General features: G+C 42.8%; 1 protein-coding gene across 1 annotated transcript in view; it reads left to right on the plus strand.

Annotated features, from left to right (window-relative positions):
* The window catches only part of ercc8 (excision repair cross-complementation group 8), a 62,424-nt gene that overhangs the window by 29,593 nt on the left and 18,011 nt on the right, over positions 1-14,820 (plus strand). The window contains exon 10 of the mRNA XM_072571089.1: positions 7,925-8,122. Coding sequence (XP_072427190.1) covers positions 7,925-8,122 — 198 coding nt within the window. The remainder of the gene's footprint in view (positions 1-7,924; positions 8,123-14,820) is intronic.

Raw genomic sequence — 14,820 nt, forward strand, 5'->3', positions numbered from 1 at the left:
TATTTGCATCATTGATATCACAGGTGAGGTGCCGGAAGACTGGAGGTTGGTTAACATAGTGCCACTGTTTAAGAAGGGTGGTAAAGATAAGCCAGGGAACTATAGACCAGTGAGCCTGATCTCAGTGGTGGGCAAGTTGTTGGAGGGAGTCCTGAGGGACAGGATGTACATGTACTTGGAAAGGCAAGGATAGTCAACATGGCTTTGTGTGTGGGAAACATGTCTCACAAACTTGATTGAGTTTTTTGGAGAAGTAACAAAGATGATTGATGAGGGCAGAACAGTAGATGTGATCTATATGGAGTTCAGTAAGGCGTTCGACAAGGTTCCCCATAGGAGACTGATTAGCAAGGTTAGATCTCCTGGAATACAGGGAAAACTAGCTATTTAGATACAGAACTGGCTGAAAGGTAGAAGACAGAGGGTGGTGGTGGAGGGTTGTTTTTCAGACTGGAGGCCTGTGACCAATGGAGTGCCACAAGGGATCGGTGGTGGGTCCTCTACTTTTTGTCATTTACATAAATGATTTGGATGCGAGCATAAGAGGTCCAGTTAGTAAGTTTGCAGATGACACCAAAATTGGAGATGTAGTGGACAGCGAAGAGGGTTACCTCAGATTACAACAGGATCTGGACCAGATGGGCCTATGGGCTAAGAAGTGGCAGATGGAGTTTAATTCAGATAAATGTGAGTTGCTGCATTTTTTGAAAGCAAATCTTAGCAGGACTTATACACTTAATGGTAAGGTCCTAGGGAATGTGGCTGAACAAAGAGACCTTGGAGTGCAGGTTCATAGCTCCTTGAAAGTGGAGTCGCAGGTGGTTAGGATAGTGAAAGTGTTTGGTATGCTTTCCTTTCTTGGTCAGAGTATTGAGTATCGGAGTTGGGAGGTCATGTTGCAGCTGTATAGGACATTGGTTAGGCCATTGTTGAAATATTGCGTGCAATTCTGGTCTCCTTCCTATCAGAAAGATGTTGTGAAATGTGAAAGGGTTCAGAAAAGATTTACAAGGATGTTGCCATGGTTGGAGGATTTGAGCTATAGGGAGAGATTGAACAAGCTGGGGCTGTTTTCCCTGGAGCGTCAGAGGCTGAGGGGTGACCTTATAGAGGTTTACAAGATTGAGGGGCATGGATAGGATAAATAGACCAAGTCTTTTCCCTGGCGTCGTGAAGTCCAGAACTAGAGGGCATAGGTTTAGGTTGAGAGGGGAAAGATATAAAAGAGACCTAAGGGGCAACTTTTTCACACAGAGGGTGGTACGTGTATGGAATAAGCTGCCAGAGGAAGTGGTGGAGGCTGGTACAATTGCAACATTTAAGAGGCATTTGGAAGGGTATATGAATAGTAAGAGTTTGGAAGGATATGTGCAGGCAGGTGGGACTAGATTGGTTTGTGATATCTGGTTGGCATGGACAGGTTGGACCAAAAAGTTTGGTTCCATGCTGTACATTTGTATGACTCTATAAGTAATGAACAAGTTTGATGAATGAGAGTCAGTGGATGTGATCTGTTTGGATTTCCAGAAGGCCTTTGACAAGGTGCTGTTTCGGAGGCTGCTAAATAAGATGAGAGCCCATGGTATTGGGGGCAAGGTACTGGAACAAATCGGGGATTGGCTGACTGGCAGAAAGCAGAGAGTAGGGATAAAGGCAACCAGTGACTGGTGGAAATCTGTAGGTGTCAATCTTGGGACTATGATTATTCATGTTCTACGTTAATAATCTGGATGAAGGAACTGAGGGCATTGCTGCTACGTTTGTGGATGATACAAAAGTAGGTGACGGCAAGGTAGTGTTGCGGAAGCCAGGAGGCTGCAGAAGTACTTGGAAGCAGGAATGGGCAAAGAAGCAGTGAATAGAATATAATGTGTTCAAGTGTAATGTTATGCACTTTGATAGGTAGGATAGAGGCATAGACTATTTCCTAAATGGGGAAAGGCTTCAGAAATTTGAAGCACAAAGGGACTTGAGAGTCCTTGTTTTCTCTTCAGGTTAACCTGTATATTCCATTGGCAGTTAGGAAGTGTTATGGACTAGGCCAGACCACTCAAAACATTCTTAAGCAGGCAGCTCAGACCATAACTTTGCAATTTGTTTCACTGTAAGTCCACAGAGAAAATTACCCAGATTAAGTTAGCTAGGTTGACTACTAAATTTTTAAAACAGACAAAATTTTATTCACAAAATTACACCATGAAACAGAGAACCCCTACAGAACTCGACCTCTCCAACTAGACTTAAGCAAACTCCTTTAAAAACTAGTACAAATGGAACACATGCTTAGAGGTTGAAGTTGAAGAGCAGAAAAGAGAAAGAGTTTCCACACGGCTCCCTGTTGAACTTCCCAGTTCAATATTGAACTAAAACTGCTTAGCTCAGCTCAGTTAGAGAGCTGACCATGCCCCTCTCTTTATACAGGTCACTTCTAAAACATGACCACTTCAACGTGAAGTCTCATCTGTTAACATATAAACAAAAGGCCTCTCAAAATCCTTTTCATCTCTACCAAACCAGACTTGCGGAGCCTGGCCCAGTTTATTGCCCCTCTGAAGAAAATCAAGGGCAGTGTCTCCTCGAGCCAAGATACAGCTTTTAGAAACAAAGCGACTAGCTTTGTGACAGAAGGCAAATGCAATGTTCGCATTCATTTGAACAGGATGAGAATATAAGAGCAGATATTTATTGCTGAGTTTGTATAAGGCTCTGGTCAGGCGCATTTGGAATATTGTGCATAGTTTTGAGCCCCAAAGGAAAGATTTACTGGCATTTGAGAGGGTCCAAAGGAGGTTTGCAAAAATGCTACTGGGGTTGAAGTGCTTGTTGTATGAGGAGACGCTGAGGACTCTGGGTCTGTATTCAATGGAGTTTACTTGGATGGGAGTTGGTTCCTCATTGAAACTTAGAGAATACTAAGGGCTGGATGAAGTGAACATAGAGAAGGAGTTTCCACAAGTAGCAAGACTGCTGACTCGCAAGAGATGTAATCGAAATGTTTAGAATTGTTTTTGGTATGTAAATCAGAAAAGGTGATTGCAAGTCAGCCTTGGGCCATTAAAGGCAGAGACATATGTGTCATAATGGGGAATAAGGCAATAGCAGAGATACTAATCAAATCCTTTTTAGCTGCCGCCTTGATGCAAAATACAAAGCATTCCATAAGTGATTTGGAACAGTGGTTCCAGTGAGAAAACAAATGTAAAGAAATCAGTATAAATAAAGATAGGAAGCTGTACAAATTAAGTATACTTAGTGGCAAATTGACAGAAATGATAACCTGCATTTGAGGTTTTTAAAAGAGGACGCTGCACGATTGAGCATGCAATAGCTTGATTTTCTAGGATTTCTTTACATTCTAAAATATAAGGTAGAAAATATACGATAACCCCACTATGTCCTCCTCCTTCCTTAAAATGTGATACAGAATTCAGGAAGAGGAACAATGACATTTTGAGCAGTTTGACACAGGGATTGGAGAGGAGATAGTTGAGGTTTTGGCAAGCTTTAAAGTAGACAGATTGTTTAGTCCAGTTGAGGTTTAGCCCAGACTGCTCTGAGTCATGAGGGAGGAAATTACAGGTGCACTGACTGAAATTTTCAATTCTTCTCTGGCCACAGGATGGTGCTAAAGGACTGGAAGATCGCTAATGTGGTTCCACTTCCAAGTACGGTGATAGAGATTAAGCAGGAAATTATAGACTAGTGAGTCTCACATTAATGAAGGGGAAAGTAATAGAAAAGATTCTAAAGGAGAGGATTAATCTCAATTTGGAGAGGCAAGATTTGATCAGGGTAGTCAGCATGGTTTTGTCAGAAGGAGCTGAACAAATCTCTATTTTTCATGATTTGGAAGTGTTGGTGTTCGACTGGGGTGGGCAAAGTTTAAAAAATCTCTCAACACCAGGTTCGAGTCCAACAGGTTGATTTGAAAGCACTAACCTTTGAAGCGCTGCATCCTCACCTGATGAAGGAGCAGCACTTCGAAAGCTAGTGCCTCCAAATAAACCTGTTGGACTATAACCTGGTGCTGTGGTTTTTAACTGCATTATTCATGGAGGTGACCCGATGTGCAGATGATAGCAGTGCAATCGCTTCTGTTGAGTTCATTCTGTGATAATATTGCTAAAATCAGGTCATCAATGCTTGGGTAACTTGGGATAATCTCCCATGATAAGCTAGTTGATATGATAATGTTAGTTAATATTCTCTTGGACTAATCTGAAAAACAATTTATGGACTAGAGTTACTGATGATTTCTAATTAACCTTTTCAAAGATGTTATTGCACTCCTCTGAAGCAGATGGGACTTGAACTCAGTCCTCCTGGCTCAGAATTGAAGACACTGCCATAAGACCCTCTGAACCTGAATTGTTAACTTTGTCCTCTTTCTCCATATATTGCTTGACCAAATGTGTGTTTCCACCATTTTGATTCCAGCATTGTATTGTTGGTTATGGATATAGGTTTGCTTGCTGAGCCAGAAGGTTTGTTTTCAGATGTTTCGTCACCATACTAGGTAACATCTTCAGTGAACCTCCAGCTGAAGCTCTGGTGGTGTAGCCTGCTTTCTATTTATATGTTTGGATTTCCTTGGGTGGTTATGTCATTTCCTCTGACATCATTTCCAATGATGTCATTTCCTGTTCTTTTTCTCAGCGGTTGGTCAGTGTTTGTTGATAGAGTTGCGGTTGGAATGCTATGCTTTGTGGAATTCTTGTGTGTCTCTCTGTTTGGCATGTCTGAGGATAAATATGTTGTCCCAGTTCAAGTGGTGTCCTTCCTCATCTGTATGTAAGGATACTAGCGAGAAATGGTCATGTCTTTTTGAGGCTAGTTGATGTTCATGTATCCTGGTGGCTAGTTTTCTGCCTGTTTGTCCAATATAATGTTTGTTACATTTCGTATTTTGTAAATGTTAGTTTTGCTTGGTGCCTGTATAGGGTCTTTCAAGTTTATTAGGAGGGTCGGTGGCTCAGTGGTTAGCACTGCTGCCTCACACCACCATGATCCCAGGTTCGATTCCAGCCTCGGGCGACTGTTTGTGTGGAGTTTGCATATTCTCCCCGTGTCTGCATGGGTTTCCTCCCGTGCTCCAGTTTCCTCCTGCAATCCAAAATACAGGTCAAGTGAATTATCCATGGTAAATTGCCCATGGTGTTAGGTGCATTAATCTGAGGGAAGTGGGTCTGGGTAGGTTACTCTTCAGAGGGTCGGTGTGGACTGGTTGGGCCAAATGACCTGTTTGCACACTGTAGGGATCTAATCTAATTATCTGCTGTTTTAGTGTGTTGGTGGGTTTGTGAGTTACCATGGTGTTAAGGGGTCTGAGTAGAAATCCGAGAAGTCATAGAATCCCTATAGTGTGGAAACAGGCCATTTGCTCCAACAATTCCACACTGATCCTCCAAAGAGTAGTCCACCCGGACCCATTCCCCAACCCCATTACTCTCTATTTACCCCTGACTAATGCATCTAACCTAGGCATCCCTGAATACAATGGGCAATTTCGCGTGGCCAATTCACCTAACCTGCACATCTTTGAATTGTGGGAGGAAACTGGAGCACCCAGAGGAAACCTACACAGACACTGGGAGAATGTACAAACTCCACACAGACAGTCGCCTGCGGCTGGAATTGAACCAGAGTCCCTGGCGCTGGGAGGCAGGAGTGTGAACTGCTGAGTCACTGTGAGTGGCACTGTCAGTGTTAACCACCGAATCTGGCTGTCATTTCCGAGATGCCTTTGATGTAGGGGAGAGTGGCAAGGGTTTCTGGTCATGTTTTGTCTGCTTGTTTGGGTTTGTCGCTGAGAAATCAGCGGACTGTGTTTATTTGAATACACTATATCGGTGATTTTCCTCTGCTCTTCGTAGTTCCTCATTGCTGTAGTGACGGCTCATTGAAATAATGTTCTAATGCAGCTTCATTTGTGTATGTTAGGATGATTGCTTCTTTAGTTCAATATTTGGTCTGTATGTGTTTTCCTGTAGATGCTGGTTTGAAGTTTCCCATTGGCTGTTTGCTCTACTGTGACATCTAAAAATGGCAGTTTGTTGTTGCTGTTGTTGTTGTTGTTGTTGCTGTTGTTGTTGTTGTTGTTGCTGTTGTTGTTGTTGTTGCTGTTGTTGTTGTTGTTGCTGTTGTTGCTGTTGTTGTTGTTGTTATTGTTGTTGTTTTTCTCCTCTTTGGTGAACCTTATGTTGGTAAGGGTATTACTGATTGTCTTGAAGGTTTCCTCTAATTTGGTTCATTTAGTGATGACACCTTTGTCATCCACATTTGGGTTAGATGAGGAAGGACATCACTTCGACTGGGACAACCCACCCATCCTCTGACAAGCCAAATAGAGAGGTACACGAGAATTCCTAGAAGCATGGCATTCCAACCGGAACTCTATCAACAAACACATTGACCAGCCCCTGAGAAAAGAACAGGAAATGACATCACCAGAAGAAATGACATTGCTAACCCAAAGAAGCCCAAACACATAAGTAGAAAGCAAACTACACCACCAGTGCTTCATCCGGAGGCTCACTGAAGATGTTACTTAGTATGGTGATGGAACGTCTAAAAATGAACCTTCCAGCTCCATGAGCAAACCTACATCCTGAACCTGAGCTATAAATCTTTTCAAAACTCGCTAATTGTTGGTATCTACAGTCAGTTCTGTAATTTAGCCAAGATTAGGATAGTGATATCAGAAAAGTATAGAGTCATAGAGATGTACAGCATGGAAACAGACCCTTCCTTCGGTCCAACCCGTCCATGCCAACCAGCTATCCCAACCCAATTTAGTCTTTCCTGTCTGCACCCGGCCCATATCTCTCCAAACCCTTCCTATTCATATACCCATCCAAATGCCTCTTAAATATTGCAATTGTACCAGCCTCCACCACTCCCTCTGGCAGCTCATTCCATACACGTACCACTCTCTGCTTGAAAACATTGCCCCTGAGGTCTCTCTTTTTTTTTATATATATCTTCCCCTCTCACCCTAAACCTATGCCCTCTAGTTCTGGACTCCCCAACCCCAGGGAAAAGATTCTGCCTATTTACCATAATCCATGCCCCTCATCATTTTGTAAACCTCTAGAAGGTCACCCCTCAGCCTCCGTTGCTCCAGGGAAAACAGCTCCAACATGTTGAGCCTCTCCCTATAGCTCAAATCCTCCAACCCTGGCAACATCCTTGTAAATCTTTTCTAAGGCCTTTCAAGTTTCACAACATCTTTCCGATAGGAAGGAGACCAGAATTGCATGCAATATTCCAACAGTGGCCTAACCAATGTCCTATACAGTCGCAACATGACCTCCCAACTCCTGTACTCAATACTCTGACCATAAAGGAAAGTATACCACACGCTGCCTTCACTATCCTATCTACCTGCAACTCCACTTTCAAGGAGCTATGAAGCTGCACTCCAAGATCTTTGTTCAGCAACACCCCCTTGGACCTTACCATTAAGTGTATAAGCCCAACTAAGATTTGCTTTCCCAAAATGCAGCACCTCCCATTTATCTAAATTACACTCCATCTGCCACTTCTCAGCCCATTGGCCCATTTGGTCAAGATCCTGTTGTAATCTGAGGTCACCCTCTTCGCTGTCCACTACACCTCCAATTTTGGTGTCATCTTCAAACTTACTAACTGTACCTCTTATGCTCATATCCAAATCATTTATGTAAATGACAAAAAGTAGAGGACCCAGCACCGATCCTTGTGGCACTCCACTGGTCACAGGCCTCCAGTCTGAAAAACAACCCTCCACCACCACCCTCTGTCTTCTACCTTTGAACCAGTTCTGTATCTAAATGGCTAGTTCTCCCTGTATTCTGTGTGATCTAACCTTGCTAATCAGTCTCCCTCACATCTTCCGCTGTTGTTTTTGGATCTGTAATTGCAATAATTTGATGTTTATTTCTAGGTAAATTATGGAAGGGTATCTAATGAAAGCCGTAAAGGTCTCAAGTTTACAGTATCCACTGGATGCAGCCCAGATTTTGCTTTTGTTCCTGTTGACAGTTGTATTGCTGTGTATGACATCTACTCTGGACAACTACTAACTGAACTCCGGGGACATTATAATTACGTAAACTGCTGCACAATTCAGTCTGATTTCCAAGTAAGTCATTCTCTTAGTCTGCACTTCATTTGCTGTAGTTTGAAGTTCTGCATCTTCACCACTGAACAGAAGCCTCAAATTAATCAGTGACTGAGGTGTTGCTGATGTCTCTAGAAATGAATAACTTAACAATTCCACATTTTTCCACTATGTGGAAGTCTAATTTCCGACCCATTACAAATTACTGAGCAAACAATGCAAAGATGCTGCAAGAAAAACAAGATGGTTTATTGTTTAGCACTTTTTCAAGCAAAACAAATAAATCACACTTGTATTTTGCATATGTCAAGGAACAGAAATGCAAATGATTTTGTCCAAGATTGTGTCTTTTTCTTAACATTGTGCAAAAAGAGAAGTGTGCAAACAGAATTTTTTTAATACATCAATTTCTTCAAACTTAAATATAATGTTTTAACAAGGTACATTAGTTAATAACTGTGGTGTTCAAGATAGAAGAATTAGGACAAATTTCAATAACTAATTTATTTTTTTAGATTAGATTAGATTACTTACAGTGTGGAAACAGGCCCTTCGGCCCAACAAGTCCACACCGCCCCGCCGAAGCATAACCTACCCATACCCCTACATCTACATTTACCCCTTACCTAACACTATGGGCAATTTAGCATGGCCAATTCACCTGACCTGCACATCTTTGGACTGTGGGAGGAAACCGGAGCACCCGGAGGAAACCCACGCAGACACGGGGAGAACGTGCAAACTCCACAGAGTCAGTCGCCTGAGGCGGGAATTGAACCCGGGTCTCAGGCGCTGTGAGGCAGCAGTGCTAACCACTGTGCCACCGTGCCGCCCACTATTCTCTGTTCGAGTGTTAGCTGTGGCTCACTGGGCAACACTCTTGTCTTTAAGTTATAATGTTCTGGGTTTAAGTCTACCTCCCAAGAGGTAAGTACAAAAACCTGTCCAGACAGTCCAGTGAGTTTCTGATGGAGTGTTGTACTGTTGGACTGCCATTCATCAAATGAGATGTAAAGTAGAGACTGCATGATTTGAGTAGCTGACAGTCTTTCAAAGATGAGTAATAGACTTATTCCTTGTTTCTTTAGCAATAATTGTCTCAAATTACTGCACAAAAAAGCAGGCTATCTAGTCATTATCATATTGCTGCTCTTACAAGTCGGCAAATTAATGGCTGAATTTCCTACATTTCAACAGTGACTCTAAAGGTCTGTTTGCTGTGAAGTGGTTTGAAACATCGTGGTCATGAGAAGTGCTAGATAAATGCAACTCCCTTTTCTTATTTGGAAGGAAGAATAAGTTATATTAAACTGCATACTAGTGACACTGGTAGAATGATTAGCATGAGTCATTAAATTCAACAGTGAAATGACACTACATGAGAACCTGGTTGAAATGTCTTAATTGCTGAGGTATACTGTGTCACAACTGTATCTCTCTGCTAAAGTTAATTCACTTCTTCCTCCTGGTAATTTCTGCCATTCAGTTCTCCTGAAGTTATAATATAAACTCCTTTTGATAGAGAGATCTGCCTTCAGAAAATTCATGAAACAGTTCTATGATGTTCCCACCTTGTGTCATCTGAGCATGGAGCTTGTGAACTTGACTCAAGGCTTCTTCCTATTATCTCTGATGTAGTTTCTCTTTCCCACCAATGATCAATCTTTTATGTTTCAATATTTTAAGTAGCTTTGTCTCTGTAACTTGAGCTTTGAGTCCATTTCAGGTGCATTTGGCTGCTGCTGTAGATCCCTTCTTGTTTTATTCTCTTGTTTTGTTATGCCTTTCGTTTGTACTTTCTTGGGTGTCCCACCCTTCTGTGCTGTGTATACCTCTGTATTATAGTTCGGAATATCCTTTTTGCTGTGATCAAGGCCCTTACATCCCTAAACTTGCTGTGGATGATTGCACAATGTCATGGCCATGGAAACTTTGCTGAGGAATCTTGACACATTTTCTTACAACTCTTTCCACATGGTTACACCTTCCATCAATTGCTTCAGCCATTACTGTTCTGGCATGTGCTTTTTCTGAGCATCTTGCCTTTTTCCACCCACCCTGTATGCTGAAATGTTCTTAGAGTTATCTTCACTGCTTTCTCTCTCCATCTCTTCAAACAATTCAATGTCTTTGATTTCAACCTTAGTTGTTCAGTTTGGATTCTGCTAATGCCACTCATGACCTTGGTTCAGCCTTTGTTCAAACATGGAGAAAAGAGCTGAGTTCTGGAGGAAAGATGAAAGTGACTTCTTTTGACATCATGTCTGCAATTGATTGTGTGGCGTCAAGAATTCCTAACAAAATTGGAGTCCGTGGGAAGCTGGCAAGAAAACTCCTTGGCTGTTTTGAGTCATACATCTTATGTTTTAGCGAGCCTCATCGTATCAATTCATGAACACTTACTTGTATCATTTTGTCACCCGTCTCTCTCTCTTCTCTTCCTGCAACCCTTCCTCCTTTTGCTAGTTTCTGTGCTACACCGTCATCTTTTGAAAGATTAGCACCCTTCACCACACCACCTCCTCTTCTCTATTCCCCCCCCCCCCAAACTTTACTGAGAACAATACATTTAAAAACCCCAGCTATGTAGCCACTGATGTTCTGTTTCTTCCATTTATGCAACTACTGATGTTTCAATTCGTAAACACAAGGAGCTGCTGAATTTATTCAACACTAGAATCAATGTATCTATTCACTGCCTCTTTCTCTCTTTCATCTGTCTAAACTTCTAATGTTTCCGATTTGATTTTTAAAAAAAATTCCCATCATTTGCTCTCCAAATTTATCCAGGTGAGACCTCTCACCTGTTTCCCTCTCCTAAGCCTGTTCCCACTGAAATAATCATCCACCTTTGCTCCTCGTGTGTATGTCAGCTAATAGTTAATCATTAAACAAAAAAATCAAAGGCCAAGAGTATTTGCAAACCAATCGTATTATCAATTAGTTACATATATTTCCAGTTAAACTAATCATGTGACTGAATGGCTAGCGATGGACAGGTTTATGGTCAATCCCAGATCCTCCATGGTTTCCTGATGTTCCCAGACACACTTACCACCTCCTTGGAGCTTTTCACAATGGACACAGTATTCAAGTACATTCCTTCCCAGACATTTGCCAGCTGCACTATGTTAATTGCCAATTAATTGGATACTTGCATATCACTTAAGGACGTTTTTTTAAATTCCTTATTAACCTCATAATATGAAAACAAAATATTGATTTTTTGCGAACTGTTACATTATCAGTTCTAACAAAGTTGTATGGTTACACCTCCATGTTAGAATTTTTCAGCTAATGAGTTATGAGCAATTTCTTTCTAACTGCATTTACTAGGCACCCCTATCTTTATCTTTGGGTCTCATATAATGTGTTCATTCAACCCACATACTAATGTGTGCTAGTTTCTGTCCCTGTGATTTAATTATTTCTGTCATGATATGGGGGCTGCTTTTACGATCCAAGACTGGTTTGACTAATAATTTTATTTGCATCTTTTCCTCTAATGCTTTTAGTGATTTTTGTACATAGATGATTCTATAACTAGTTCAGAATCTATATCTATGATTATTTCAAGGATCTTGTCTAAAACCTACTATTAGTATTGCAACACATTGATTAAATAATTAGAGAGATTTACTAATTAAATGTAGTATAAAATGTTCTTGTGCATAAACAACTGCAGCTGCATGTTCTGTCTCATTTCTGTTACCTTGGGTCCATAGAGCTATTATTGTTCTAACTTGTGCAGGCTACATTTAAGCAAATATTTTCCCAAGCTTTCTAACTGTTGTCAGCCATAGGGAGCTGTCGTACATTCTGTGCTACACCGTCATAGACAACCCTAACACTGTAAATCAGAAACAAAAATAAAAATTGCTGGGAAAACTCAGCAGGTCTGGCAGCAACTGGAGAGAGAACACCCTTAACATTGGGTTCTTCAGAATCTTTCTGAAGGGTCATTGGGCTCAGAGTTGTGAAAGAGTGTCGCTGGATCCTAAACTTTAACTCTAGCACCATCCATGGAGAGAAAGCTGACCTGCTGAGTTTTTACAGATATTTCTATTTTGTTTCTGTGTCACTGATTCTTTCTCTTCAGGTGCTGTTCCTCTGTTCTTTAAATCAGCTGTCATCAGCCTTCTCTTCACCAAACCAATGCTTGACCATAATGTTCTTCACTACCACCTGACCTTCGAGCCTGCCTTTCCTCTCAAGTCCCTCGAGTACATTATGTGAATCCATCCCTTTCTACTTCTGCCACAATTCCTAAATCATTAAATTACATCTAATGTAACTGTGACAAAGCTAAACTATTCCTCCTCCCTTTTCTTGGCATGTCTGCAATCTTTGACCCAATTGAGCCACATCATCACTCTTCAATACTTCTCCATCATTATCCAGCATGATGGACTGCTTTTATTGATTACTCCCACCCACCCTCTGAGGACCCTTTCTCCCGCCTCCAACATACTGCATCCACTTAGACACCCCATCGTAGTCTGTTACTCACCCTTAACTTCTTTATCGCTAACTGCTGCTATTATATTGACTGCCTTAACTGTCCACTCCTCTCACCCACTCCAACCTTTCACACTTGCAAAGGTCAGCCCCCTCTCCGCTCCAACTACCATCAAACCAGCAGATGGGGTGGTGTGGGGGGAGCGGGGGGGGGAGCGGGGAAATGCACAGTGGCAGTTTGGCGCACCAACCTTTACGCTGCTGAACCCAAGTGCCAACTCATGGACACCACTTCCTCCTGCCTCTGCCCCTTGACCATGACCTAATCTCCCATCACCAAACCATCATCTCCCAGGACATCCACAACCTGATCACCTCAGAGGATCTCCCATCCAGTCCCTATACACATCTGTCCACCATGGCAAATGCCTCCAAGTCTTCTGTTTCTTCCTCTCCTGCTGACTGAACCAGTACCCTTCCACCAACGCATTAATTCGATTGGCAGACCTGGTCCTCACCCTCTCCTTCAAAACCTCCCACTTCCTTCAGACCAAAGGCGTATCCATGGGTGCCTGCATGGACCCCAGCTTTGCCTGCCTCTTTGTAGGACATGTAGTACAGTCGATCTTCCACAGTTACACTGGCACCATCCCCCATTTTTCTTCTGCTACATTGATGACTGTATCGGTGCTACATTGTGCTCCCATGAGGAGGTTGAACAGTTCATCAACTTCACTAACACCTTCCACCCTGACCTCAAATTCATGTGGACCATCTCAGATACCTCCTTTTCCTTCCTGGACCTCTCCGGTGACTGACTCAACATGGACATCTATTTCAAACCCACCAACTTCCGTAGCTACCTGGATTACACCTCCTCCCACCCCATCTCCTGTAAAAACATGATTCCTTACTCCCAATTCCTCCACCTCCACCGTATCTGCTCCCAGGAGATGCAATCCCATGACAGGATATCCCAGATGGCCTCCTATTTCAAGAACCGCAATTTCCCCTCCCACCTGATCATCAATGCTCTCCAGCAATCTCCTCCACTACTTCTCTGTCCTTGAACCCCACCCCTCCAACTGCATCAAGGACAGAACCCCTCTGGTCCTCACCTTTGACCCCACTAATCTCCAGATACAGCTCATTATCCTCTGCCATTTTCGCTATCTGCAATCAGACCCTGCCACCAGAGATACATTTCCCTCCACTTCTGTGTTCCATAGAGACCATTCCCTCTGTGACACCGTTGTTAGGACCACGCCTCCCACCAACCCATCCTCCACTCCTGGCACCTTGACACTGCAAGAGGTGTAAAACCTGCGCCCACACCTCCCCCCTCATCTCTATCCCAGACCCCAAAGGATCCTTCCACATCCGGCAGAGAGAGACACACCTAACAACCCTATCGCCCTCTTTCTGCTCTGCCATAGACATCAAGACCTGGGCAGCCTCCACTGCCAAATCCAAGCCACCCAATGACTGGAGGAAGAACACCCGATCTTCCGCCTTGAGACCCTTCAACCACCCAACATCAATGTTGACTTCACCAGCTTATTTATTTCCCCTTCCCACCTCATCCTAGATCTAACCCTCTAACTCGGCACCATCCTCTTGCACTGTCCTGCTTGTCCATCTTCCTTCCTACCTATCCGCTCCACCGTCTCCTCTGACCTATCACTGTCACCTCCCACTTGCATCTACCTATCGCCTTCTCAGCTACCTTCCCCCGCCAACACCCACCCTCCTATTTATCTCTCAGCTTCCCCCCCCCCCCCCCCCCCACCAAAATCCTGATGAAGACTTTATGCCCAAAATGTTGATTCTCCTGCTTCTCGGTGCTGCCTGACCTGCTGTGCTTTTCCAGCGCCACACTTCTCGACTCTGATTGCAAACGTATCTATTTAATCATAGTTGGGGCATCACTTGCAATGGGTTTTCTTCTTTTGTACCATTACCTCTGGTATCATTGAAGAATCTATCCTTGAAACCTTTTGATTCCTCAGCAACATGCTGCCCACTGGTTTCTTCATCTGAAAGTAGCTATTTTCATGTACGGTAGTGATACCCAGCTTTACTGCACTTTCACCTTTTTTAACTCCTTTACAATGGCTAAATTATCAGACCGCATACCTGACCAGCCAGTTCTGGAGTAATGACCAAAATCTTTTTCAAATTGCCTATCAGGGAAACTGACGACATTGTTCTCCATTCCTATTCCAAATTCCACTGTGTGCATGCTAACTCCATCTCTTTCA

This window comes from Chiloscyllium punctatum, chromosome 1 (assembly GCF_047496795.1).
Source record: "Chiloscyllium punctatum isolate Juve2018m chromosome 1, sChiPun1.3, whole genome shotgun sequence".
NCBI classification, from domain to species: domain Eukaryota; kingdom Metazoa; phylum Chordata; class Chondrichthyes; order Orectolobiformes; family Hemiscylliidae; genus Chiloscyllium; species Chiloscyllium punctatum.